The 25,574-nt window shown below is 39.1% G+C and overlaps 1 protein-coding gene across 1 annotated transcript; it reads left to right on the top strand.

The window, feature by feature from the left end:
- Positions 1 to 21,561: 21,561 nt before the first annotated feature.
- Positions 21,562 to 22,464, top strand: LOC132357754 (geranylgeranyl pyrophosphate synthase-like). The gene is given in 1 exon segment (XM_059911478.1): positions 21,562 to 22,464. A coding segment is annotated over 1 exon segment (903 nt).
- Positions 22,465 to 25,574: the final 3,110 nt, after the last annotated feature.

The raw sequence follows: 25,574 nt of genomic DNA, 5'->3' as shown, positions 1-25,574 counted from the left end.
TGGGTATGACAAGGTAGGCTCAGCAAATCCAAATTACCTGGCGAGACCCACGCCCACCCACTTTGGCCAGTATCACAGAATCAGAGATAATAGGTAGTGGACAAGAGGGACAGATAGGTGGCAGTTGCAAGGCAGAAATTGTGTGAGTTAAAATGGTCCTTGGAAGACTGGGATGTTTCACCTATCACATCCCACCCTCCAATCCCTGGGCTAGGTGAGAAGAAAGAGGTCACCTTTTATCTTAGCCTTTATTTTCGTAAACAAAGAGATTTTCTTCCAGCCAATGATCAAGACCTCAGTTGTCAAGTCTCCTTCAAAGAGGGACAGAAGCCAAGGCTAGCTGTTGCTGGACCAACACAGTGTAGATCCCTTCCCATAGCCTCTGGGGTACCCTTGCTGTGGTGTACTCTTTCTCAGGCTGGAGAGTGCCCATGACCTATATGATTAAGACTGCTCCATAATCAAGGCCTCACCCTGACTTAGGAGTGAAGGTAAGTGTTTGGTTTTTTTTCCCCCAGTAACATTAGAGAGTATAACAGTTTTTATGTCTGTTGGATCCTGAGAACAGCCCACTTCACTTGTGCACAGAAAGAGAACAGGATGCTAATAAAGACTTTATGAAGCAAAACCTGCCCAAGCATCATAGTAAGTATGGAGAATATGAATAGCCCTTATTCGGTTGAGTAGAGAAAAATGACCTTCGATATGGAATCCTTATTTTTTTTTAATTCAAGAAGGTTTCTGCTAAAATTACAGTTGAAACTTTATGTTTCACAAAGGAAAACGTTTTCATTTGGTTTGTTTAATTTTTCAACAAGAATTTTAAATTATATAGTCAATCCTTGTTGATTTTAGAGTATAACATAGGTAATTAATAATAACCTAGAAATGTTTTTATTTATTAAAGATTTCAACAATTGTAGTATATTAAAATATGCTACAGAGGAAATTTAAACCAAATTAGCAGGTATGTGTTAGTGGGTTTTCATTTGTTTGTTTGTTCTGTCTTTTTTGGAATTTTTGAAGGACAGTATAAGCCTCTTCTCAACTATCTCTTTCAATAATAAGGTCCAAATTCCTTTGCATAGAGAATTTGTCTCCAGATTCCCACTTCTGGAATGGCAGACTAGGGGATTTGGCCCACGTACATAACTTCAGGACAACTAGAGAAGATGGGTGAGATAGAAATGGTCTGTGTAAAGGCACTAGAGTGCTAACTAGATCTACTTGCACAGGATCTGGAAGAAGGAAGCTCAGGAAGCTGCTTTGCCCCTGGGCATTTATACTAATTCCAGTAGGGAAGCTGAGAAGCTGAGCAGAACTTTTCACAGCCTTGCCAAGCTAAGGAACCTGTTAAGGAGATAGGAGAAGACTTGGGTCTTTACCCCAAAGGGTTACATCCTATAACCAGAGGTAAACTCTCCCAAGAGCTATAGCTCAGCCTGGAATCATCTCAGTCACTGAACTTGGCTAGTGATTCTGGGCATCCCAAACTGCTGGCATGCTCAGATACCACACTGAAGTAAACATAAATCTTCTCTGGAGGAAGAGAACATCCATGCATCAAATCGTTTCTACAAACAATTTTGCAAATACAATGTCCAGCATTTGATGAGAAATAATGAGACACATAAGAGAGAAAGATATCATTAAAAAAAGCCAGTGGAAATTATAGAAAATAGAAACAGACCCACATAGGTAGATATTAGAATTATGAGATGCAGACTTTAAAATAATTATCTTTCCTATGCCCAAGGAGATAAAAGACAAAATTAAGAATTTGGGGGCTTCCCTGGTGGCGCAGTGGTTGAGAATCTGCCTGCCAATGCAGGGGGCATGGGTTCGAGCCCTGGTCTGGGAGGATCCCACATGCCGCGGAGCAACTAGGCCTGTGAGCCACAACTACTGAGCCTGCGCGTCTGGAGCCTGTGCTCCGCAACAGGAGAGGCCGCAATAGTGAGAGGCCCACGCACTGCGATGAAGAATGGCCCCCGCTTGCTGCAACTAGAGAAAGCCCTCGCACAGAAATGAAGACCCAACACAGCCATAAATACATAAATAAATACATACATAAATAAGTTGAGGGAGAAAAAAAAAAAGAATTTGGCAGAGGACTGGCAACTATTAAAAAGAATCAAATAAGAATTCTAGAACTAAAAAATACGATAACCAAAATGAAGAATGCAGTCATTGGATTTAACAGAAGATTAGACAAATCTGCAGGGAGAATCAGTGACCTAGTGTAACAGGGAAGAACAAAATCTGACTCCATGTTGGATCTGTTTCTTTTACTTTGACCTTTGCTTTCCATTGCTTTTGTTCTATCTATAGCTATAGGCATACATAATGGCCTGCCTCAGAGAACCCTACCTTTCTGCCTGAATGTTTAACTGAAGTGTTCTTTGTTCAGCTCACAGGGAAACACCCTGACCTGCCCACCTGTGAATGGCTGCAGAAAAGAAATAATTAACACATCCCCTCCTGAGGCTGGCCAAAACCAGATGTTTTGCAAGACTTATGGCCTTTTTACTTTACTTCCTCACCTCCTCCCCCACTCTGTTCTATAAAAGAAACTAGCATCCAGACACCGATAAGATGGTAGTCTAGGACACTAGTCCGCCATCTTCTTGGTCTGCCGGCCTTCTGAATAAAGTCACTATTCCTTGTCTCAACACCTCGTGTCCCGATTTATTGACCTGTCGTACGGTGAGCAGAGGGAGCTTGGACTCAGTAACACTGGAACAGGAGTCAGTAAACTAAAACCTATGGGCCAAATATGGCTCATGGTCTGTTTTTGTATGGCCCATGACATAATGGTTTTCACATTTTTAAAAAGTTAAAAAAAAAAAAAAAGAATATGTGACAGAGACCATACTTGACCTGCAAAACCTAAAATATTTACTGTCTGGCCCTTTAGGAAAGTTTGCCAACCCCTGAACTATGTGGTTGAAAAATGTCACCTGCCATATCAGTAAACAAAGGATGTTGTGGCCATCAAGTCACCAGCCACTGCAGCCACCCCAAGTGTGCACCCTGAGGGCATTCAGGATGGAGAGGAAAAACGATACTGGCCCTAGATAGTTAAGGTGCATATCAAAGGAACAATTTCAATGAGCCCAGAATCTTGCATCTTCCCATACAAAGAAAAGTGCTAAATTCATTACATTGACATGTTTGTTTTTCCTTTAATTAACTTATTCTTCTAATGTTCCCACTACCTGGTCTTTGTTGCAAAAACTCCTATATATCCTGGCTCCTCCCCTACCTCTTCAGAGCAGTGCCTCAGAGTATCTGAGAGGCTACTTCCAGGCTTCAATACTCAGCAAGTCAGCCAAATAAAACATAATTCTCAACTTTTAGGTTGTGCTTTTTTTTTTTTAAGTCGACAACTAGAAGGCAGGTGAGCAGAGCATGTAGAGGGGCCAGGGGGAGGCCTGGGGGCTACTCTTCGTTGCAGTGCGCAGGCTTCTCATTGCAGTGGCTTCTCTGGTTGCAGAGCATGGGCTCTAGGAGCACGGGCTTCAGTAGTTGTGGCACGTGGGCTAAGTAGTTGTGGCTCGCAGGCTGTAGAGCGCAGGCTCAGTAGCTGTGGCGCACGGGCTTAGTTCCTCCGTGGCATGTGGGATCTTCCCAGACCAGGGATCAAACCCTTGTCCCCTGCATTGGTAGGCGGATTCTTAACCACTGCGCCACCAGGGAAGCCCTTCAGGAGTGTTTTGACCATCATTCATTTATTTGTTCACTCACGTATTTAATACATGTACAGTCAATTCCCATCTCAGTGCTAAATAGCACAGATTTTATGGTCAGACTTGGGTTTAAATCCCAACTTAGCCTCTTCACAGGAAGAAAAGGGAGATAATAACAGGGCCTGACTGACTGACTGGTAGTCATGGGGACCAGAAGAGATAAAGCATATCAGACACTTAGCACAATGTCTGGATATAGTAAGGACTCTCTAGATGTCAGGTGCTATTGTTAGCAACTAGTGTGCTCAGGCCATGCCCCAAACTGACCATGCCCCAAACTGACTGTAAGTCCCAGGAGAACACCCTGCTGGCTGCATTGGGAGTGAGGTGAGATGACAGTAGGACAGGGAAGAAAACAAGGGCAGGACCATCCTGAATATGGGAGGTCAAGGCCCAGTGCAAACTTTATACTGTTCTTTTTCCCACAAACATTTGCCTACATGTGAAGTACAGTGAAAAGTGAGTATCATCAGCAAAGCTTATTTAAAATAGCTAAAGATGAGAAGCAACCTAGATCTCCAACATTTGGGGAATGGTTGAGTGAAATTAGCATTCAAAGAGCATTTAATGGACTGGGTATCTATAGACATTAATAAAAAAGAATGTCAGAATAAGTGCTATGTAAGATACAAAACTGATTAAATAACTCACAGGGCAATAAAACCATGAACTTTGGAGTTATCCTTTTTACCAAACAAAAATAATCTCTAAGTTAACATATAACTTCACAGTGTTTGGACTCTAATCAAGTAGTAAACAGTAAAGTCAAACACAGGTATGTTCTCCTAGAGAATTAAATAATTTTGTTACACAGTGCTCTCAGTATGACATGGAAAAGACATGTCTCCTCCCCTTTGCCTTATTTCCAATGTTTGGATATTTTTCTTAACAAATAGTATGTCAACTATATAAAATATGTTGTATGTCTAAGTATTAGTCAGGGTCCTGACAGGAAATTCATGCCATACCAAAGGATTTAATCGACTACTTACAGAGGTGTGATAGGGTTAAGAAGACGAAAAAGAGATGTTGAGGTTTCCAGACACTAGTAACAGCTGGGAAACCCTTTCTACCCCTTGGTCTAGAGTGACAAGGAGGGGCAGAAATGGAACAAATAAATACAGTAAGTCCCCTACATACGAACCTTCAGGTTGCGAACTTTCAAAGATGCGAATGTGCATCTGGTTCCAACAAGGAACCAGAACCTGTGCCAGGCATGAGTGAAATTGCAGCTTGCCCTCCGTCTCCTATTGCTGACGATCCTTCAGCTCTACCATCTCCCACCTCCTCTCCCTCCTCCAGTCAGCAACTCTTCTTGCCTGTTCACTCGATGCCAGCTCCTGTATGCCAGCTGTTGTACTACTGTACTTTTCAAGGTACTGTAGTGTAAAATTAAAAATGTTTTCTTTATTTTTTGTGTTTGTTTTTTACATATTATTTGTGTGAGAAGTATTATAAACCTATTACAGTACAGTACTATATAGCCGATTGTGTTAGTTGGGTACCTAGGCTAATTTTGTTGGACTTACGAACATATCGGACTTACGAACGTGCTCTTGGAACCGAATTCATTTGTATGTGGGGGACTTACTGTACCAAATATCTCCCTCCTTCTGCTCTCTGATCTTCTCCCAGTGCCTCTTATTGGCTCAACCCAACTGGAAGCCAGAGGGAGAGGGGCCATTGCTGTCATTTGTAAAGGTCACCCTTTCTGGACACAGAGTAAGACCAAGAGGTGGAAAATGGGGGGCAAACAGAGAATAATCAGCTCAGTCAATACGTCAAGTACTGTTATGCATTGAATTGTATCCACCCCCCCTCCAAAAAAAAAAAGGATATGTTGGAGTCCTATCCCTCAGTACCTTAGAACGTGACCTTATTTGGGCATGGAGTGTTTACAGAGGTAATTAAATAAAAATGGAGTCATTAGGGTGGACCTGAATCCAATGACTGGTGTCCTTATAAAAAGGGGAAATTTGGACACAGAGACAGATATGCATAGAGCGAAGATGAAGTGAAGAGACAAGGAGAAGATGGCCATCTACAAGCCCAGGAGAGAAGCCTGAAACAGATCCTTCCCTCACAGCCCTTAGAAGGAACCAACTCCTTCGGCACCTTGATTTTGGACTTCTAGCCTCCAGACCTGCAAAGGAATAATTTCTGTTGCCCAAGTGATCCAGTTTGTGATACTTTGTTACGGCAGCCCTGGCAAACTAATGCAGGTATGTAAAAAATACACACAGAAGGAGGACATATACCAAGATACTAAGTGTTACCTCTGTGAGTGGTATTATGGAGTGATTGCTATTTTGTGTTTTTCTTTATTTCCTAGCTGGTATACTTTTACATCAGAACAAATGAACAAATAGTTTCCTTAAAATTAACGTCAAGGCAATAGTAGGAGGAAGTCACTCATGGGCAGCCTAAGGGCGTATATGGCAGAAGCTAGTGCGGGGATGTAACATTGATACATGGGCTCACATTATTTGTGTCCCAAAGGGACGTTTCTCATTTCTTGCCCCAGACTGAATCCCAGGCTTTCTATTCCTTTCACGTGAGAGGCCTGGCTTTTGTCTCCTCTCCAAAGCTGCTGTCCCACTGGTAGGTCCCCCGGGGCTTGGTTCAAGGCCAAAGCTTAGCACGTAAGACTGCTTCATTTAAGAGTGTGTTATTTAAAAAAAAAAGTGTGTCATTACTCCTCACTAAATGAAAGAATTAAAAATAACACAAATTTGGTCCTCCCAGAAAATGTTTGCTAAATGAATAAATGGTGTAAGGCTTAAGGGCTCTTGCCTAGTTTGAAAAGTTAGGATACCTAATCCATAGGTCCGTGACTCTTTCCTTAGACTTGAAAGTGCATCTGGACTTCAGCCCACTGTCTTTATGCCTTAAGGTGGAACACTCCTTAAGGTGGAACCCCTTAAGAAAAGAGGTTAACTCTTTTCTCACTCTTAGTCAGAGCCAAATCTTAGCAGATCCTTCCAGACTATCATTCTGTCCTCCACTGACCTGCATCCACTCTTCTCCTTTGCCCTGTCTCCCTGAGACTGTGATTTCCTTGAGGGGAGGGGACATGGCTTATCCCCACTTGACTGACACTGATGGGTAATAACTAAATGCTACTCGAACCTGAAATATGACTCAAGTGACCTTTGAAAATGGGGATAGGCAAGGAGATAAGCGTTGTACCTCAGGAAATTGAATGATAACCTTTTTTTTTTTTTTTTTAAACAAGTAAAAAGGAAATGAAATGCTCTCAGTATATTAGCTAAAGGATCCCAGGGATTTCAATGAGAAGAGAAAAGATCTGTAGCCAAGTCTGAGAATCAAATACCTCTGATTTACAAGTAATGCATCCCCTTGTCCTGTCCTACTGCTTGAACCCAGGGCTTCCGTTTTCCCAACAAAGGGAACAGAATAAGGGCCGAAAAAAAGTCTTTACCACATTGGTTTCTATGGTGATTATTTTTTTCTCTTCGAAAATTGAAGGTATTTTTTCCTTACCTCAGTAATTTTTCATTACCTCAGTAATTTTTCATTTTGTTTTTCATATTGAAGTTCTCTGTGATCTGCTTTCTTTCCTACAGGAGTAGTCCAGAACCTACTTGCCTGTAGGTAGAGGTGTGAGGTGTTAAGTGGCACTAAGGTATAGTTTTCAAAAAAGGTCAAATCCTGACTCTTATGCATATATAGAAGAAACATATGCCAAACATTTTATTCAACTTAACTAATGCAGGAACCAGTAGGATATTAAGACTGGTTTGAAGAGCATGTGAAGAGCTCAGTATATACAGGTAACTTAAGGAATGTTAGGATAAAATGGCTGCATTTGATACAAACCTTTCCTTCAGGGCAAAGAACCTATAATCTTTGGAGTTATTTTTTCCACTAGACAGAGATCATTTGCATCTCTCCTGGACAAAATTCTTTAAGTTTTTATGTAACTTCATGAAGTCTTTGACTTTCAATCAATGATAGAGTGAGCAAATGAAGTACCTTTCCATAGATAATCCTTCGGTGAGCTTCTTCTCCATAATCTATTGAAAGGATGTGACACCCTTTTGCCTTGTCTCTAAATTTTGTATAATTTTTTTGAACAGTGACTACATGGAGGCTGTAAATCATTTGGGGGCATATAAATCAAAGCCTTTTTAAGAGAAGATGCAAGGTTTGCATGTAAGACAGTTTTTTTTTTTTTTTTAAGGTATCTCTTTCTTAAAAAAATTATTTTTTGTTGAAGTATAGTTGATTTACAATGCTGTGTTAGTTCAGGTGTACAGCAAAGTGATTCAATTTTATATATTACATATATATATATATTCTTTTACAGATTCTTTTCCATATAGGTTATTACAAAATATTGAGTATAGTTTCCTGTGCTATACAGTAGGTCCTCGTTGTTTATCTATTTTACATATAGTGGTGTGTATATGTTACTCCCAAATTCCTAATTTATCCCTCCCTGCCCCCCTTTCCCTTTTGGTCACCGTAAGTTTGTTTTCGAAGTCTGTGAGTCTGTTTCTGTTTTGTAAATAAGTTCATTTGTATCATTTTTTTCAGATTCCACATGTAAATGATATCATATGATATTTGTCTTTCTCTGTCTGCCTTACTTCACTTCGTATGATAATCTCTAGGTCCATCCATGTTGCTGCAAATGGTATTATTTCATTCTTTTTTATGGCTGAATAATATTCCATTGTATATATATATACATGTGTATATATACATATATATATATATGTGTATATATATATATATATATATATATATATATATATATATATATATGTATATATATACCACATCTTCTTTATCCATTCATCTGTTGATGGACATTTATGTTGCTTCCATGTCTTGGCTATTGTGAATAGTGCTGCTATGAACGTTGGGGTTCATGTAGTTTTCCAAATTAGAGTTTTTAACTTTTCTGGATATATGTCCAGGAGTGGGATTGCTTGATCATATGGTAGCTATACTTTTAGTTTTTTAAGGAGACTCCATACTGTTCTTCATAGTGGTTGTACCAATTTACATTCCCACCAACAGTGTAGAAGGGTTCCCTTTTCTCCACACCCTCTCCAGAATTTATCATTTGTAGACTTTTTGATGGTGGCCATTCTGACTGGTGTGAGATGGTACCTCATTGTAGTTTTGATTTGCATTTCTCTAATAATTAGTGATGCTGAGTATCTTTTCAAGGCAGGTTTTCAAATAGCCTTCAGTGCATCAGATCCCTGGGGAGCTGACCCAACAGCAACTAAGCAGTGAGGAAAAAGAAGATCCTTTTTTTACATTTACATAGTTTTGCAATGAACCATGGTCCTGTCAAAGAATGAGGCAATTGTGATGGTGCTAATATATCAGAGAAGGATTGAATTGCGTTGTAAACTTGGAGTATGTTAAAAGTGGGGAGGGGGGCGAGGGGAATTGGATGAAGATAGTCAAAATGTACAAGCTACCAATTATAAGATAACTAACTGCTAGGGCTGTAATGTACAACATGATAAATATAATTAACACTGTGTATGTTATACATGGAAGTTGTTAAGAGAGGAAATCCTGAGTTCTCATCACAAGAAAGAAAAAAATTTTTTTTCTATTTCTTTAATTTTTGTACCTATATGAGATGATGGATATTCACTAAACTTATCGTGATAATCACTTCATGATGTATGTAAACCAAATTATTAGGCTGTATATGTTAAAATACAGTGCTATATGTCAATTATATCTCAAAGCTGCAGAAAAAAAAGAAGTTAACAAAGCATGTTTGCACAGACTAATACAAATATTTTGTGTATGCGACAAAGATCTTATGGAACAAAGTGAAATAGCAATGAACAAATTGCTGAACTATCTGAATCATAGAAAATAATATTTAAAATCATTGGGGAAACTGAAAATATGTATGGCTTTTATATCTACTTATTCTATTTTTTAAAAGTCAGATATTTAGGAAACATCAAAGCAAGATGTACTGTTCATTTTGCATTAAAAAGCCTTTTAAGCCCTTTTGGAAGAACTGCAATAATGAAGAACTTGTAATAAGCTCACAAAAGTCTCTTCTAATGAATTAGTCAATTTTAATACTCTTCAGAATTCCCCATAAGAACATCATTCTCTTTTTTTCCGGCAAAGCTTAGCTCTCTCGTCTCTTGACAACCTCTCCAAGATATTTTAGATTTCTTTTAAGAGAGAGAAAATTTCATTTATTAAAGACAGACTTGTACTAAATTAAAATCAATCATTACAATAATTTCCTCTGCCTTAATACATACTAGCTGCTTTAAAGAGGATCCTACAAACTGGCTTCCATTTTTGTAATGAAAAACGGTTTGGATTCTATATGTCCTGATTTGGTTTCAGAGGTTTATCTTCATCCTGCAGTTTAGATGCAGTTATAGCTCACCCTACCTTAAATCTTCTAAAAATAGAATAGGAACCAAATTGCATATTTCTATTTCAAACTTCTATTACCACTTTTCTCTTCCAAAACACCCTTACTATCATAATCAGTGGGATTTGAATGTATCTTAACTAGAAATTGACTTATTTGGCCTTCAAGATATAAGCAAGCAAGAGACATTTTCTGCCTGACTCCTTTGTCCATATATATCCTATAGTATTTTAATGTATTTATCCAAATAGCTATAGTCTATTTTCATCTATCCTACAAATACTTACCAAGCACTTCATTTGTGCCAGGAAAGAGTTCTAGGGTTGGAATGATGAACAAGACCAAAGTCCCTAATGAAGAAAGAATATGTTCCAGTAGAAGAAAATGGATAATAAATAAGTAAACAGGGTTAATATTCTATTTTTAAAGTGGTACCTATACATAACTGCATAGAACATACACTTTTTTTCTCAGTTACATCTAATATATGAGCAGTACCAGCTGAATACTGAGAGACTGGAATTTTACTTTACTGCAGGGAAAGACGTAGCCTGGCTGGATAACCAAATAAAGGATCTGGCTATCTGTAAGGTTTCCATCTCCTTTAGCCTGGATCATGGTTGAAGTTCATTTTACTCTATCGAATTGAACTCTCTGAAAGCTATCAGACAAACTCATCCCTGTTGAGGTATAAATGACTGCAAAGCCTTCATCTGCATACTTTCCAGCAAGGCTTTCATTGTATAGAAGATGGAGCCTAAGGCCCAGAAGAAGTTTATCCTTGTGGAAACTTAGGTCGTTAAGTGACAAGCTTGATCATCAAGGCTTTCCTCACTGTGTTCTCCAATCCAAATTTATTATGTCATAAAACTCTGCCCAATCCCAATCGATACTCCACCTTGCAAGACTCCTCTTAAAATCACCCACTCCACACCTTAAAACCCTATAACTAACCTCTGCTCATTTCCCCCTTTTGAGACACTCATTAAGACTCAGTAAGGATGGGTTTGTCCCCACTGCAGTGAGTCACCTTAGCTTTGATTAGCCAACTTATGGTCCTTAATGGTGGTTTTAGCGGGTTGAATGGTGGCCTCTGAAAAGATATGTCCACATCCAAAAACCCTCACTCCACCCCCCAAGAACCTGTGAATGTGACTTTATTTAGCAAAAGGGTCTTTGCAGATGTAATTAAGTTAAGGATATTGAGATGATAGTATTCTGGATTTAGAGTGACCCCTACATCCAGTAACAGGTGTTCTTATAAGAGACAGGCAGAGGGAGATTGGAGACACAGAGGAGAAGATGATATGAAGGTGGGGGCAGGGATTAGAGTGATGCATGTACTAGTCAAGGAAAGCCAAGGATTGCCAGCAACCCCCAGAAACTAGGAGATAGGCATGGGACAGATTCTTCCTTAGAGTCTCCAGGAGGAACCAACACTGCCAACATGTTGATTTCTGACTTCTGGCTTACAGACCTGTTAGAGAATAAATTTCTGTTATTTGAAGCTATCTAGTTGTGGTGCTTTGTTACAGGAGCCCTAAGGAACTAATAAAGTAGCTTTCTGGGGAGTTGAAAGAGTCAAGTAAAATAGGCAATAATTTCAGTGCAGGTGCCAGAAGCGGGTTCTTGATGCTGCTTTGGCATGATGATGAATGTGGTTATGATAATGCCGAGGATGGAGATAAGGATGCTGGTGGCTGTGATAATTATAAAATAGCCAGCCAAGTCCAACTTCCAGCTTTTCTCTAACGTTATTTCTGTGTACATCTCTGCTCAACTCTCTATCCTGACAAACGCAGCTAAGATCATCTTGGTAACAGCTAAGACAACAGCAAAATGAACTCTAGACAAGTGCTTCTCAGATTTTAATGTGCAAAAGAATCCCCTAGGGATCTTGTTAGAATGCAGATTCTGATTCAGTAGGTCTCAGTGAGGTCTGAGACTCTGCATTTCCTTTTGTGTGTGTGTGCGTGTGTGTGTGTGTGTGTGTGAACTCACATAATGGGCATATATCATATGGGTATTGAGGTTTTTTATTTTTTTAACTTTCATTTGTTTAATTTCAGCTTTATAGAGGATAATTGACATATAAAATTGTAAGATATTTAAAGTGCACATTCTGGTAATTTGATATACGTTGTGAAAGATTCCCTTCCATCTGGTTAATTAAGAGACTCTGCAGTTCTAGCAAGCTCTAGAGTGATACCTGTGCTGCTGGTCTGAGCACCCACAATTTGGGGAGTAAGGATTCAGATCAATGTTTGGCAAAATTTATCTGGAAAAGGCCAGATAGCAAATATTTTAGGGTTTGAGGAAGTATTCGTTTCCTATCACTGCTGAAACAAGTTACTACAAACTGTTAAAATTTTCCACAGACAATGTACTGATCTAGAAGGCTTTTGTTCAGTGATTCATGAATTAGGCAGTATCCACTTTAGCAGATAGAAAGGAGCTCCAAAGTACTGTACAAGGTGAGAGATTTTTATGGACCAAAGTGAGCAGGGACAAGGAAGTCATACTGGGCATTTGCTGATTGGTTATATGGTGAAAAGGGAAGCGTTGGACCAGGTCGGGTATCTTGTGCAGAGCAGGCAAGCGCTGATTGGCTGACTTAGGCCTTCCTTTTCCAGAAGATCCGAGCATAGAAACTTAGTTAAGTTAGTTTGGTTTGCTGACATGGGACTTAGCATGAGTGACTCCATCTGGGGCTTAATCCGGTTACTTTATCAAAATTTAGCAGCTTAAAGTTAATACTCATTTATAACCTCATAGCTCTTTGGTTAAAAGACCAGCACTGTGGAGCTCAGCATATTAGCATTTCAAAAGACAGAAGTCAAGGTGGTGGCTAGGCCTTGTTGCTGGAGGCTCCGAGGGCAGAATCTGCTTTTCAGTTCATTCAGGTGGCTGGCAGAATCCAGTCCAATATGGCTAGATGCTCCCTCTTCCTTGCTGGCTGTCAGCTTCTTTCAGCTCCTTAACACAGCCTACAGTCCTTGTTACGTTGTCCCCTCCATCTTCAAACCAGCAACAGCACACCAGATCCTTCACATACTTTGAATCTCTCTGACTTTCCCTCCTGTCACATCTCTCTGACTCCAACTGGAGAAAATTCTCTGCTTTTAAGAGCTCATATGATTAGATTGGACCTACCTAGATAATCTAGGACAATCTCCTCGTCTCAAGGCCTGTAACTTTATTTCACTTAGCAGAAGTCAGACAGAAACAAATACTGTAGGATATCATTTATACATGGAATCTAAAAAATACAACAAACTAGTGAATATAACAACAAAGAAGCAGACTCACAGATATAGAGAACAAACTAGTGGTTACCAGTGGGGAGAGGGAAGGAGGGAGGGGCAATATAGGGGTAGGGGATTAAGAGGTACAAACTACTAGGTATAAAACAAGCTACAAGGATGTATTGTACGACACGGGGAATATAGCCAACATTTTGTAATAACTATAAATGGAGTCTAACCTTTAAAAATTGTGAATCACTGTATTGCACACCTGTAAATTATATAATATGGTACATCAACTACACTTCAATTAAAAAAAAAAATCCATAACCTTAATCACATCTGCAAAGTCCCTTTGCCATGTAAGTTCACAGATTCACAGGTTCCAGGGATAAGGCATTGTTTTCCCGACCACAGAGGGCCACACTCTCTCTGTTGCAACTACTCAACTGAAAGTAGCCATAGACAATATGCAGAATGAGTGAGTGATGCAGTGCTCCAACAAAACTTTATTTATGGACACTGAAATCTGAATTTCACATAGCTTTTGTCATAAAATGATATTCTTCTTTTGAATTTTTTCCAATGATTTAAAAATGTAAAAATTATTCTGAGCTCATGGGGTGATACAAAAACAGGCAGTAGGCTAGGTTTGGCCTGGAGTCTGTAGTTTGCTGGCCTCTCATCTAGATGTTAATCCTTCTTGTTGCAGACTGGAAGCCTGTAAAGGACCAGGATGTTCTCTCTGTCATTTGTTGTACTGTGGATGCTTCTTAAAACAGTCAAACATTTGACCAAAGCCCTTACATGTAGGGAAATTCCAGATACCAAGGTGGTGTTTATGGGGAAGGGAGAAATAGAAAATGTTGTCCAGGAAACTGGTTCTTTTGTAAGAGAAAAGATGTGTTATATTTGAGAAAACAAGCTTTTACAGGGAGAAATTCAAATATGCAGTTGTTAAATTAGCTGTGTTCTACTTTGAGCTTTCATGACATCCTTAGGTAGGCAGGCAAAAATAATGATAGGAGTAATAAGATCTCATGCTTCAGGAGGTTAGCAGATAACCCAAGATGATGTAGGAAATTGTTTCTTTTGTTACTTCCATGTTGGTCTACCTGAAACATTGTAAATTCCATTTACAGTCTTTTAAAATACTAGACCCTAAGGGCAGGGCTTCTGCGTTAACTAAATTGGTAATATGACTGGGTGTGTGGTAAAACCCATTTGCTCATAGAAGCAAGTTATTTAAATTATTATATGTCATAAAATAATTGCATAATGAGGTATCATCTGGAGTATTTTCAATGTATCAAAGGTGGGATTGGAATTTATAATAATGGTACCCCAATTTCTCAAATCTATTTGTTGGGAAAAATCAAATTTTGGTATCATGTTACAGCCACTCTAAATCAAATAAATCATATGTCTTTGGTCATGTTCTTCAGAAAGGGATCCTGAGACATGGATTCACATACAAATGACTTATGAAAAGGAGTATTCCTAGGAGAAACCAGTAAGGGTGTAGGAGAAGTAGAGCCTGGAAGGGAAAGAAGCCAAGGAAATGTGCAGTTTCAAGCAAAGTCCCAGCCACAGCCCGCTATTGTGAGAAGGTCTAGAACATAGATTATACCTCCAAGTTTGTTCAGATCAGAGGCAAGGAGCTAGGATTTCATGCTCCTGCACTGGTAAATCATTGGTTAAGTCTGCCCCGGGGGAAGTAAATTTCCAGGCATTTCTTGCTCTCTGCTCTAGAGAGCAAAGTAGCTGGACCAGCCCAAGGGCAGGTCTCTAAAGAGTGTCACAGGTGCAGGCCATTATAAGCAGAGCACACAGAAGTTGGGAATGGTGAGAGCTCGCAAAATATAAAAGGGATCCCAAGGAGATTTGCGTAGAGCGCCAACAGGGGTGACTACACCATGCTTATATAAATGAATTGGGATTTGGTTTCCTGGAAGAAAATAAATTTAGACTCCCTCTCTCTCTCTCTCTCTCTCTCTCTCTCTCTCTCTCTCTCTCTCAAACACACACACACACACACACACACACACACACACACACACTGCTGAGAATGCCTTTTATACCTGGGGCTCACATTATCATATTTAACAGAGAAAAAGTCCTAAATGCTAGAAAGTTGCCTCTGGCGCTCATAACTCCAGGTTAGCAGGAAGGGAAACATAGATTCTTTTTTGTTTGTTTTTATTTTACCATTTTCTGTTCATTCTGTTTATTACTTTTTAAATTTAGCTTTTGGATAGGTAATGCATTTGTGTGGTTCAAAAACCTGAAAGTACAAAGGATAGACAGTGAAAGCCTCTTGCTAATCCTTGACCCCCATCTGCCAAGAACTCCCCTCACTAAGGTTCTTAGTTTATATGTGGACATACAAGCAAATATATATATCGACTTTTAGTCCCCTCGCTTTTATACCAAAGATAGAATAGTATAAAAATGGTGCTACATATAAAAACTTGTATTTTTTCACTTAATATATTTTAGAGCTCTTTCTTTTTTTAATTGAAGTATAGTTGATTTACAATGTTGTGTTAATTTCTACTGTACAACAAAATGATTCATTTATACATATATATACATTCTTTTTCATATTCTTTTCCATTATGGTGTATTACAGGATGTTGAATATAGTTCCCTGTGCTATACAGGAGGACCTTGTTGTTTATCCATCCCATATATAATAGTTTGCATCTGCTAATCCCTAACTCCCAGTCCTTCCTTCCCCACCCCCCCTCCTCCTTGGCAACCACAAGTCTGTTCTCTATGTCTGTGAGTCTGTTTCTGCTTTGTAGATATGTTCATTTGTGTCATATTTTAGATTCCACATATAAGTGATATCATATGGTAGTTGTCTTTCTCTGTCTGACTTCCTTCACTTAGTATGATGATCTCTAGGTCCATCCATGTTGCTGCAAATGGCATTATTTCATTCTTTTTTATGGCTCAGTAATATTCCATTGTATATATATATACCACATCTTCTTTATCCATTCATCTGTCGATGGACATTTAGGTTGTTTCCAGGTCTTGGCTATTAATAGTGTTGCTATGTAGAGCTCTTTCTAAATCAGTACCTAGCGAGCTTTCCCCCTACCACCCTTTTTTGGACATCTGCATGGTATTCCACTGGATGAGTAAATAAACATTTATTTAACCAGTTCCCTACTGATGGACATTTGCGTTGTTTTTAATCTTTTGCAATTACAAATGGAGCTTCATTGAGAGTAATCTTGTACTTATATCATCTTCCATGTGTGCAAGTATAGCTGTAGAATAAATTCCCCCAAACTTAGTTGCTCATTAAAGAGCGAATAAATTTACAATTTTGATAGTCATTACTAAATTACCTTCCAGAGAGGTTATATACCAATTTGTGTTTTCACCAGTAATACATGAGTGTGTTTATTCTCCCATGTCCTCACCAACACAGGGTGTTATTAAATTTTTAGATTTTTGCTAATCTCATAGGTAAAAGATGGCAGCTTAACACAGTTTTAATTTGCATTTTTAAAAGTTTTAGAAAATTGAGCATCTTTTCATATGATATGTAGACTCTTAATATACTAAAAAATTTCCTGTTAATTCAAAGAGTGATATCCTTGCCTGCAATTAGAAAGTTAGAGTGAATGCAGACCTTAGCTTTCCTGGGATACATGTCAGGGTCAGAAAGCACCTTAGTGGTCATCTAGTACTGTCCTGGTCTGATGCCTAAATGACCAGGGATCCCTGCCCTCCTCAGCAGAGGTGTTCAGAGTTAGGGAGTCCACAAAATTGAAAACATCTTTCTGTGGCCCTAACATTTAGAAAGTTTTTACAGAGCCAAAATCTTTCTGTAATTACTGCAGGACAGTAATTACAGTATGCTCTTGTTAAAGTGCACTATTCTTCTAGAGCACAATGAATATACCACAGAGAAATAATACTGGCTTAAAATAGAGGGAGAATGGCCAACTTCTCCCTCTCTCAGTAATAGTTCTTCACCTGCTAGAGTCTTTAAATTATATTGCATATTGTTTTTGTCACAATTAGAAATAGAATTTAAAATGTAAATGCAACCTATGTAGTATTCCTGCTAAAGATGCATAACCCCAATCTAACCATGAGAAAACCTCAGATAATACTAAATTAAAAGACATTTTAGGAAATAACTGGCCCAAACTACTCCAAAATGCCGAGCTCATGAAAGCCAAGGAGGGGCTAAGGAGCTGTTCTAGATTAAAAGAGACTAAAGAGGGCTTCCCTGGTGGCACAGTGGTTAAGAATCTGCCTACCAGTGCAGGGGACACAGGTTCGAGCCCTGGTCCAGGAAGATCTCACATGCCACAGAGCAACTAAGCCCCTGCGCAACAACTACTGAGCCTGCGCTCTAGAGCCCGCGAGCCTAGAGCCCATGCTCCGCAACAAGAGAATCCACTGCAATGAGAAGCCTGCGCTCCACAACGAAGAGTAGCCCCCGCTCGCCCGCAACTAGAGAAAGCCCGTGCGCAGCACCGAAGACCCAACACAGCCAAAAATAAATAAAATAAATAAATTTAAAATAAATAAATAAAAGAATTAAAAAAAAAAAAAAAACAGGCTAAAGAGATGAGATGTGACAATTAATTGCCATCTATGATCCTGAATTGGATTCAGGGAATCCAAAGAAGGGGAGAATATGCCATAAAGGATATTATTTGGAAAATTGGCAAAATTCAAATACAGATCGTATATCAGATTAGAGCATGAAATCAGTATTAAGTTTTAGCTGTGATCATGCAAAAGAATGTCCTTGCTGTTAGGAAACGCACACTGAAGAATTTAGGGGCAAGGGGACGTGATATCTGCAATTTACTCTCAAAAGGGTCGGGAAAAAATAGAGAAAGAAAAAGAGACAATGATAAAGCAAATGTGGCAAAATGTTAATTGCCGAAAGTGGGTGAAGGTTGTTTGGGACTTCCCTGTATTATTCTTGCAACTTTTCTGAGTGTGTTTGAAATTATTTAAACATAAATTGAATATAAATACTTTTGGAAGAGTAACTTAAGCACAATATCCTTTTAGAAGAGTGACTTAAGTTTCCACCAAAATGTCCATGACTGCTATAGGCACATTTATTGAAAAGGGACAGGTGGTGATTGATTAAGTTCAGACTGGTTGGAAATTTTGTACGGTCCCTTAGAATCACTTCATAAACTAGACTAAGAGAATCAGTGAGTAGTTGGCTTTTGAAAACTGGCCTCTGTGAACATACTTGTTTGAATTATTTTACCAGTAAGACGGCAGTGTACATAAGGGTAGAGAGGAATGGTGATCAGTTGTGTTACCTCCAGGGTCACGGTGCCACCAATCCCATCACAGAGGTGGTGGTGGATCAGGCAGAAGTGTGTCAGAAGTACTAAGGAGGAAAAAAAAAGATGAGTGTAGTGGCATAAAGCCATATTAAGGAGAAAGGGGACGGAAGAGGGAAAGATGGTTGTATTTGCTATAATTAAATATAGGTGAGTGCGTCTGAGTGTGTTTCATGGGTGGGAGGAATTGGTACCTAAAATAAAAAAGCAAATGAGTGGATTATCCATCAGTTATTATCACAATCTTACTGTAAAACAAACCACCTCAAAATCCAGTGCCTTAAAACAACAATCGTCTATTTTCACTCACACATCTGCAGGCTGGGCTCAGCAGGGATTGGCTCAAAGGTCTGCTCTGCCTGTCTCTCCTCCTTCTTGGACCAGCCGGCTCCCCAGAGAGTATGTTATCCTCATGGAGATGACCAAGAAAAGGAAAGCAGCCCAGCTGTGCAAGTACATTTCAAGCCCCTGCTTGTATCACTTTTGCTAATATCCCTTTGGCCAAAGTGAATCACATGGCTGAGGCTAAAGTCAAGGAAAGGAGAAGTAGACGCCATCCCTAGTGAGAAGAACTGCAAAGTTACATGGCAAGGGATATGGATACAGGGAGGGAGGACGTGATGGAATAATGCAGTCCTCTACGAGGGACTCAATTAGCAAGGGGAGAGACTTTGGTTTTTTTCTCATTAGAAGGCAAATTCTTCCAACCATTTGTGTTTGAAGATTCATCCTTTTTTTTTCTTTTCCAGATAAGTTTATGAATATAACATCAGGCAAAATCTTTCTGACCCATGGAAAAGAGACTGTCCTTTGCTGCCAGCCCTGTCCTCTTTGCCAGCCTGCTTCACAACAGAGGCAGCATAGATGAAGAGAGGCTGTGTAGTTTAATGGTTAGAACACATTTAAATCTTGGTTTCACATGGATTCAACTAGAGATTATCATACTAAGTGAAGTACGTCAGAAAGAGAAAGACACCATATGATATCACTTATATGTGGAATATAAAATATGGCACAAATGAACCTATCTATGAAGCAGAAACAGACTCACGGACATAGAGAACATACTGGTGGTTGCCAAGGGGGAGGGGGCTGGGGGGGATGGAGTGAGAAGTTGGGGCTAGAAAATGTAAGCTTTTATATATAGGATGGATAAACAACAAGGTCCTAGTGTATAGCACAGGGAACTAAATTCAATATCCTGTGATAAACCATAATGGAGAAGAATATTAAAAAAAGAATGTATACATATATGTATAACTGAATCACTTTGCTGTACAGCAGTAATTAACACAACATTGTAAATCAACTATACTTCAAAAAAAATAAATAAATAATTTTTAAAAGATATACAGTAAGGACATAATAACTATCTATCCTTCTATGCTAAGTTGTATCATTATATTAAAATATGAGAAATATCTTTTAAAAAATTAGTCACTTGGCTTTCCTCTCGGAGTGGTTTACAATTTTTATTTCCTAATTCCACCTGCTGTGTGTATGTCCAAGCTTGAAACTGGGCTAAGTCTTCCTCAAGGAAATGGGGCTTTTCTGCCCTTTCAAGCTTCCTTTCTTATCTCCTCATTTCAGATCTGGAACTAGAAAATAAGTTCAACCTGGCAAAATTTAAGTACAACACCTTTCTCCTCTAATAACACCAAAAACTTCTCATTTACCCTGCATCAAAATTATCACAAGTTCAGAGTCAGTGGAATCCAGATTTGTGAGGGTTTGCCATGTTTCTTCTCTGAGCTCCTTGGAAGGCCCCCATGCCACGCGTCATGCAACGCTGTGCTTTTCGGTTTATGAAATCAGAAAACATAGCCTAAGGGAGCAGGGCCAAAGAAAGGTATTAGGAAGATAATGTTAAAACCTATAATAAAATTAAAACGATGAATATAGCTAGGGGAACTGTCCATCCAGGGAATAAGCATATTAGTGTAAATGGATTAAGAGTCAGGAATTAATGAGGTCTATTAATTGAGTTGATTCCTGTAATCTGGTAAAATGCAAATAGCATCTTCTTGTAATCGGCCCGTGGACTGCCTGAATGAATACCACTAGAACCACTAGAAAGCAGGTTTGGCTTAGAAAGAAAACAATACTTAAAATCTTTTAGCAGGGCCACAATGAGGGTAGCTGAACCATCACTTGACTTTGGAGCCATGGATTCCTGGAATTAATAAGAGTAATAATGACAGCGAGCACTTATAGCAGTACCTATGTGCCAAGTATCGTTCTAAGTTGACTCATTTAATCTTCATAGTTGTGCAGTACGTGCCATTAACATCATCCCCATTTTATAGGTGAAGAGATCATGACATGGGTAGGTTAAGTGATTTGTCCAGGGTCACATACCTAGTAAGTATTGAAACCAGAATTTATTTGATTTTTTATTGAAGTATAGTTGATTTACAATGTTGTGTTAATTTCTGCTGTACAGCAAAGTGACTCAGTTATACATATATATACATTCTTTTTTCAAAATATTCTTTTCCATTATGGTTTATCATAAGATATTGAATACAGTTCTCTGTGCTATACACTAGGACCTTGTTGTTTATCCATCCTATATATAAAATCTTACATCTGGAGTGTGACTGGGATGGCGCATTTTCTTGCACTGAGTAATTCAGTGTCGCTGGCGGCTGAGCAGGGCGGAGAGTTCTATGGTGAAGTGAGGGGAGGGATTCATGTAGGCGTCCGGGGGAGCCTTGTTCTGAACTCTAAGGTGGGAAGTTGATTCCGGGGGCTGCTACTCCCGGACCCGCAGCGTGAAAGTTGTGATATCACCCTCGAACCATCAGCTTTGAAATTTACAAAGAATGGAGAAGACTCAAGAAACAGCCCAAAGAATTCTTCAAGAACCTTACAAGTACTTACCTCAGTTACCAGGTAAACAAGTGAGAACCAAACTTCCACAGGCAATTAATCATTGGCTAAAAGTTCCCTAAGACAAGCTACAGATTATCACTGAAGTGACGGAAATGGTGCATAATGCCAGTTTACTCATTGATGATGTCGAAGACAACTCAAAACTCCGACGTGGCTTTCCAGTGGCACACAGCATCTATGGAATTCCAACTGTCATCAGTTCTGCCAATTATGCACATATTCTTGACCTAGAGAAAGTCTTAACCCTTGGTCACCCAGATGCAGTAAAGCTTTTTACTCGCCAGCTTTTAGAACTCCATCAGGGACAAGGCCTAGATACCTACTGGAAGGATAATTACACATGTCCCACTGAAGGAGAATATAAAGCAATGGTCCTGCAAAAGACAGGAGGACTATTTGGATTAACAGTAGGTCTCATGCAGTTGTTCTCTGATTACAAAGAAGATTTAAAGCCACTGCTGAATACACCTGGGCTGTTTTTCCAAATTAGGGATGATTATGCTAATCTACACTCCAAAGAATATAGTGAAAACAAAAGCTTTTGTGAAGATCTAACAGAGGGAAAGTTCTCATTCCCTACTATTCATGCTATCTGGTCGAGGCCTGAAACCACCCAGGTGCAGAATATCTTGAGCCGGAGAACCGAAAACATAGATATTAAAAAATACTGTGTACCTTATCTTGAGAAAGTAGGTTCTTTTGAATACACACGGAATACTCTTAAAGAGCTTGAATCTAAAGCCTATAAACAAATTGGTGCATGTGGTGGGAACCCTGAGCTAGTAGTGCTAACAAAACACTTAAGTAAAATGTTCAAAGAAGACAATGAATAATATTAAGCCATTCTTGATTAGGCCTGATAGCTTAGTTGACTTTTTTTTTGTCTTTTAACCTATTACCTTTTTAAAAATTTGGACCAAGCTGTTGGTCTCCAAAAACTGAGTGATAGTGGTGATGTGAGTGAGGTTGTTTCAATTTAGAATCCCTGGGTACAGATAATCAGCATAGTACCAAGTTGAAGGAATCACAAGGAGGCACATATAAATATAAGTCTAATTTGAATGTCAGAATGTGCTATGTTGGGACGTTGTGGCCAGCTCTGCCACGCACGTTCTGTTGATTCTGTCCATAAAGAAGACTTCAGCTTCCAGGAACTTTTATCCACATAATTCCTAACTGTATTTTGTGGGCATTTCACAATTCATCTACCCCATTTCCAAGCCATTGACTACTTGGGACCAGTTTCTATAGCTAGCTGGCCCAACGACCACAGGAACTCCTCTTTCTTCCTAAATGTCGTTGCTTAGAATAGCTCATTCTTCTCCCTGGAAACTCCCTTACTAAAGTCTTCCATGAAAAAGCTGACAGTGACAAGCAAAAAACAAAAACAAAAAAAACCTTACATCTGCTATCCCCTACCTCCCACTCCATCCCTCCCCCACCCCCTCGCCCTTGGCAACCACCAGTTTGTTCTCTATGTCCCTGATTCTGTTTCTGTTTCATAGATAGGTTCATTTGTGTCATATTTTAGATTCCACATATAAGTGATATCGTACGGTATTTGTCTTTCTCTTTCTGACTTCACTTAGTATGATAATCTGTAGTTGTATTCATGTTGCTGCAAATGGCATTATTTCGTTCTTTATAATGGCTGAGTAGTATTTCATTGTATATATGTACCACATCTTCTTTATCTGTTCATCTGTCGATAGACATTTAGGTGGTTTCCATATCTTGGCTATTGTAAATAGTGCTGCTATGAACATAGGGGTGCATGTATCTTTTTGAATTAGAGTTTTGTCTGAGTGTATTCCCAGGAGTGAGATTGCTGGATCATATGGCAACACTATTTTTAGTTTTTTGAGGAACCTCCATACTGTTTTCCATAGCGGCTGCACCAAATTACATTCCCACCAACAGTGTAGGAGGGTAAAGTGAATAATTTTTAAAACTAATACGAGAGCATTTATTATCCAGTTGGCCCCATGGAGAATCAGCAGGTTGGAGATTTGAGGACCAGCTCTGCCTCAGGAGAGCTGGGTTTATTTGGACACGTTGTTTACCTTCTCTGACCTCGTTTCCTTTTTTTTTTTTTTAAATAAATATATTTATTTATTTATTTTTGGCTGCGTTGTGTCTTCGTTGCTGCGTGCAGGCTTTCTCTAGTTGCAGAGAGCAGGGGCTACTCTTTGTTGCGGTGCACGAGCTTCTCATTGCAGTGGCTTCTCTTGTTGCGGAGAATGGGCTCTAGGTGCGCAGGCTTCAGTAGTTGTGGCTCACAGGCTCTGGAGTGCAGGCTCAGTAGTTGTGGTGCACGGGCTTAGCTGCTCCGCAGCATGTGGGATCTTCCTGGACCAGGGCTCGAACCCGTGTCCCCTGCATTGGCAGGCGGACTCTTAACCACTGGACCACCAGGGAAGTCCCTGACCTTGTTTCCTTATCAGTAAAATGGGGATAAATTTTACCCTGCAGAACTATTGGAAGGATTTATTGGAATAATCTGTGTAAAGTCCCTGACATTGTATCTGGTGAGAAGCCAGAGGCTCATTCCAATAATACTGTCAGTACTCAAATTATTTTTTTGAAACTCATATTCTTAAAGTGCCTTCAGATTTAGTTTGAGTTACGGGGGAAAGAAAAGTTTCATTACCCTACAGTCATATTTCATTTTTGACATTAAAAAATACTGTTCAGGTTGGTCTTTTGACCTACTTATCAAACATTTGGTGGCTTTTGACTATTGCCAAAAATGAAATCACCATTAAAGGACAGAAATGTATTGCCGTTCAGGATATTTTAAAAATTACATATCATGATTTGGAGGCAAACCTAACAAAATAAGAGTTTCAAAAATGTTTGAGCAATGATTTCATCAATCTTGGCATTAATAAAAAGCTTCATAAAAAGACTAGCTGGAAGGTGCTAGATCCTCTTAGAAGTGTACATTCTAGTGGGCTTGTTTCAAAAAGCACACATATAATTCTATGGTCTTATCTCATTTAAAGCATAAACTCTTAGCTTTTATCAGAAGTATTGGGTTTTCTATTGTAAAAATAATGTCATTTCCCTGATACCACATTTGGTAAGAGACCAATTTCAATTTCCAAGCATAAAGAAGAGTTTATAAAAGTGCAGTTGTTTCCTTTTATTCCTTGTAATCCTTTGATGCAGAAGAGAAGTCAAACCCTGAGATAGGTTACCAAGAATGTTCCAGAAGGGCCTAGGATCAAAATATGTGATCCAGGGAAATTATAGAGGAAAATATGTGGCATAAAATAGCAGCTATTGTATGACCATCAGCGGGAGGACGAGACTACCAAGAGGAAGAGCCAAAATACCAAGCAAGAAAAGGTTTTTTAAAAATCTTACTGTGTTTGATTTTTAAAACAGCTTTATTGAGATATAAATCGTATAATATACAATTCACCCATTTAAAGTGTACAAGTCAGTGGTTTTGAGTATATTCACTGTGTGCAACCATTACTAAAATCTAATTTTAGAATATTTTCATTACCTATAAAAGAAACACTTTAGCAGTCATCCTCCCCCATTCCTCCCAAAACCCCCTCTCCCCCCGGCCCTAGGCAACCACTACTCTACTTTCTGTCTCTATAGATTTGCCTATTCTGGACATTTCATACAAGTGTAATCATACAATATGTGATCCTTTGTGACTGGCTTTTTTCACTCAGTAGCATGTTTTCAAGGCTTATCCATGTTATAACATGTATCAGTACTTCTTCCTTCCTATGGTTGAATAATCATCAGCTCATAGACATTTGGGTTGTTTCTGCTTTTTTTTTTTTGGCTACTATGCATAATGCTGCTATGAACATGCATGTACAAGTTTTTGTGTGGATGTATGCTTTCATTTTCTTGGGTATATAGCTAGGAGTGGAATTGCTGGGTCATAGGGTAACTCTGTGTCTAACATTTTGAAGAA

Source organism: Balaenoptera ricei, chromosome X (assembly GCF_028023285.1).
Source record: "Balaenoptera ricei isolate mBalRic1 chromosome X, mBalRic1.hap2, whole genome shotgun sequence".
Classification (NCBI taxonomy): Eukaryota; Metazoa; Chordata; class Mammalia; order Artiodactyla; family Balaenopteridae; genus Balaenoptera; species Balaenoptera ricei.
Note: the sequence above shows the minus strand (reverse complement) of the source record. Positions and strands in the feature narration are given on the sequence as shown.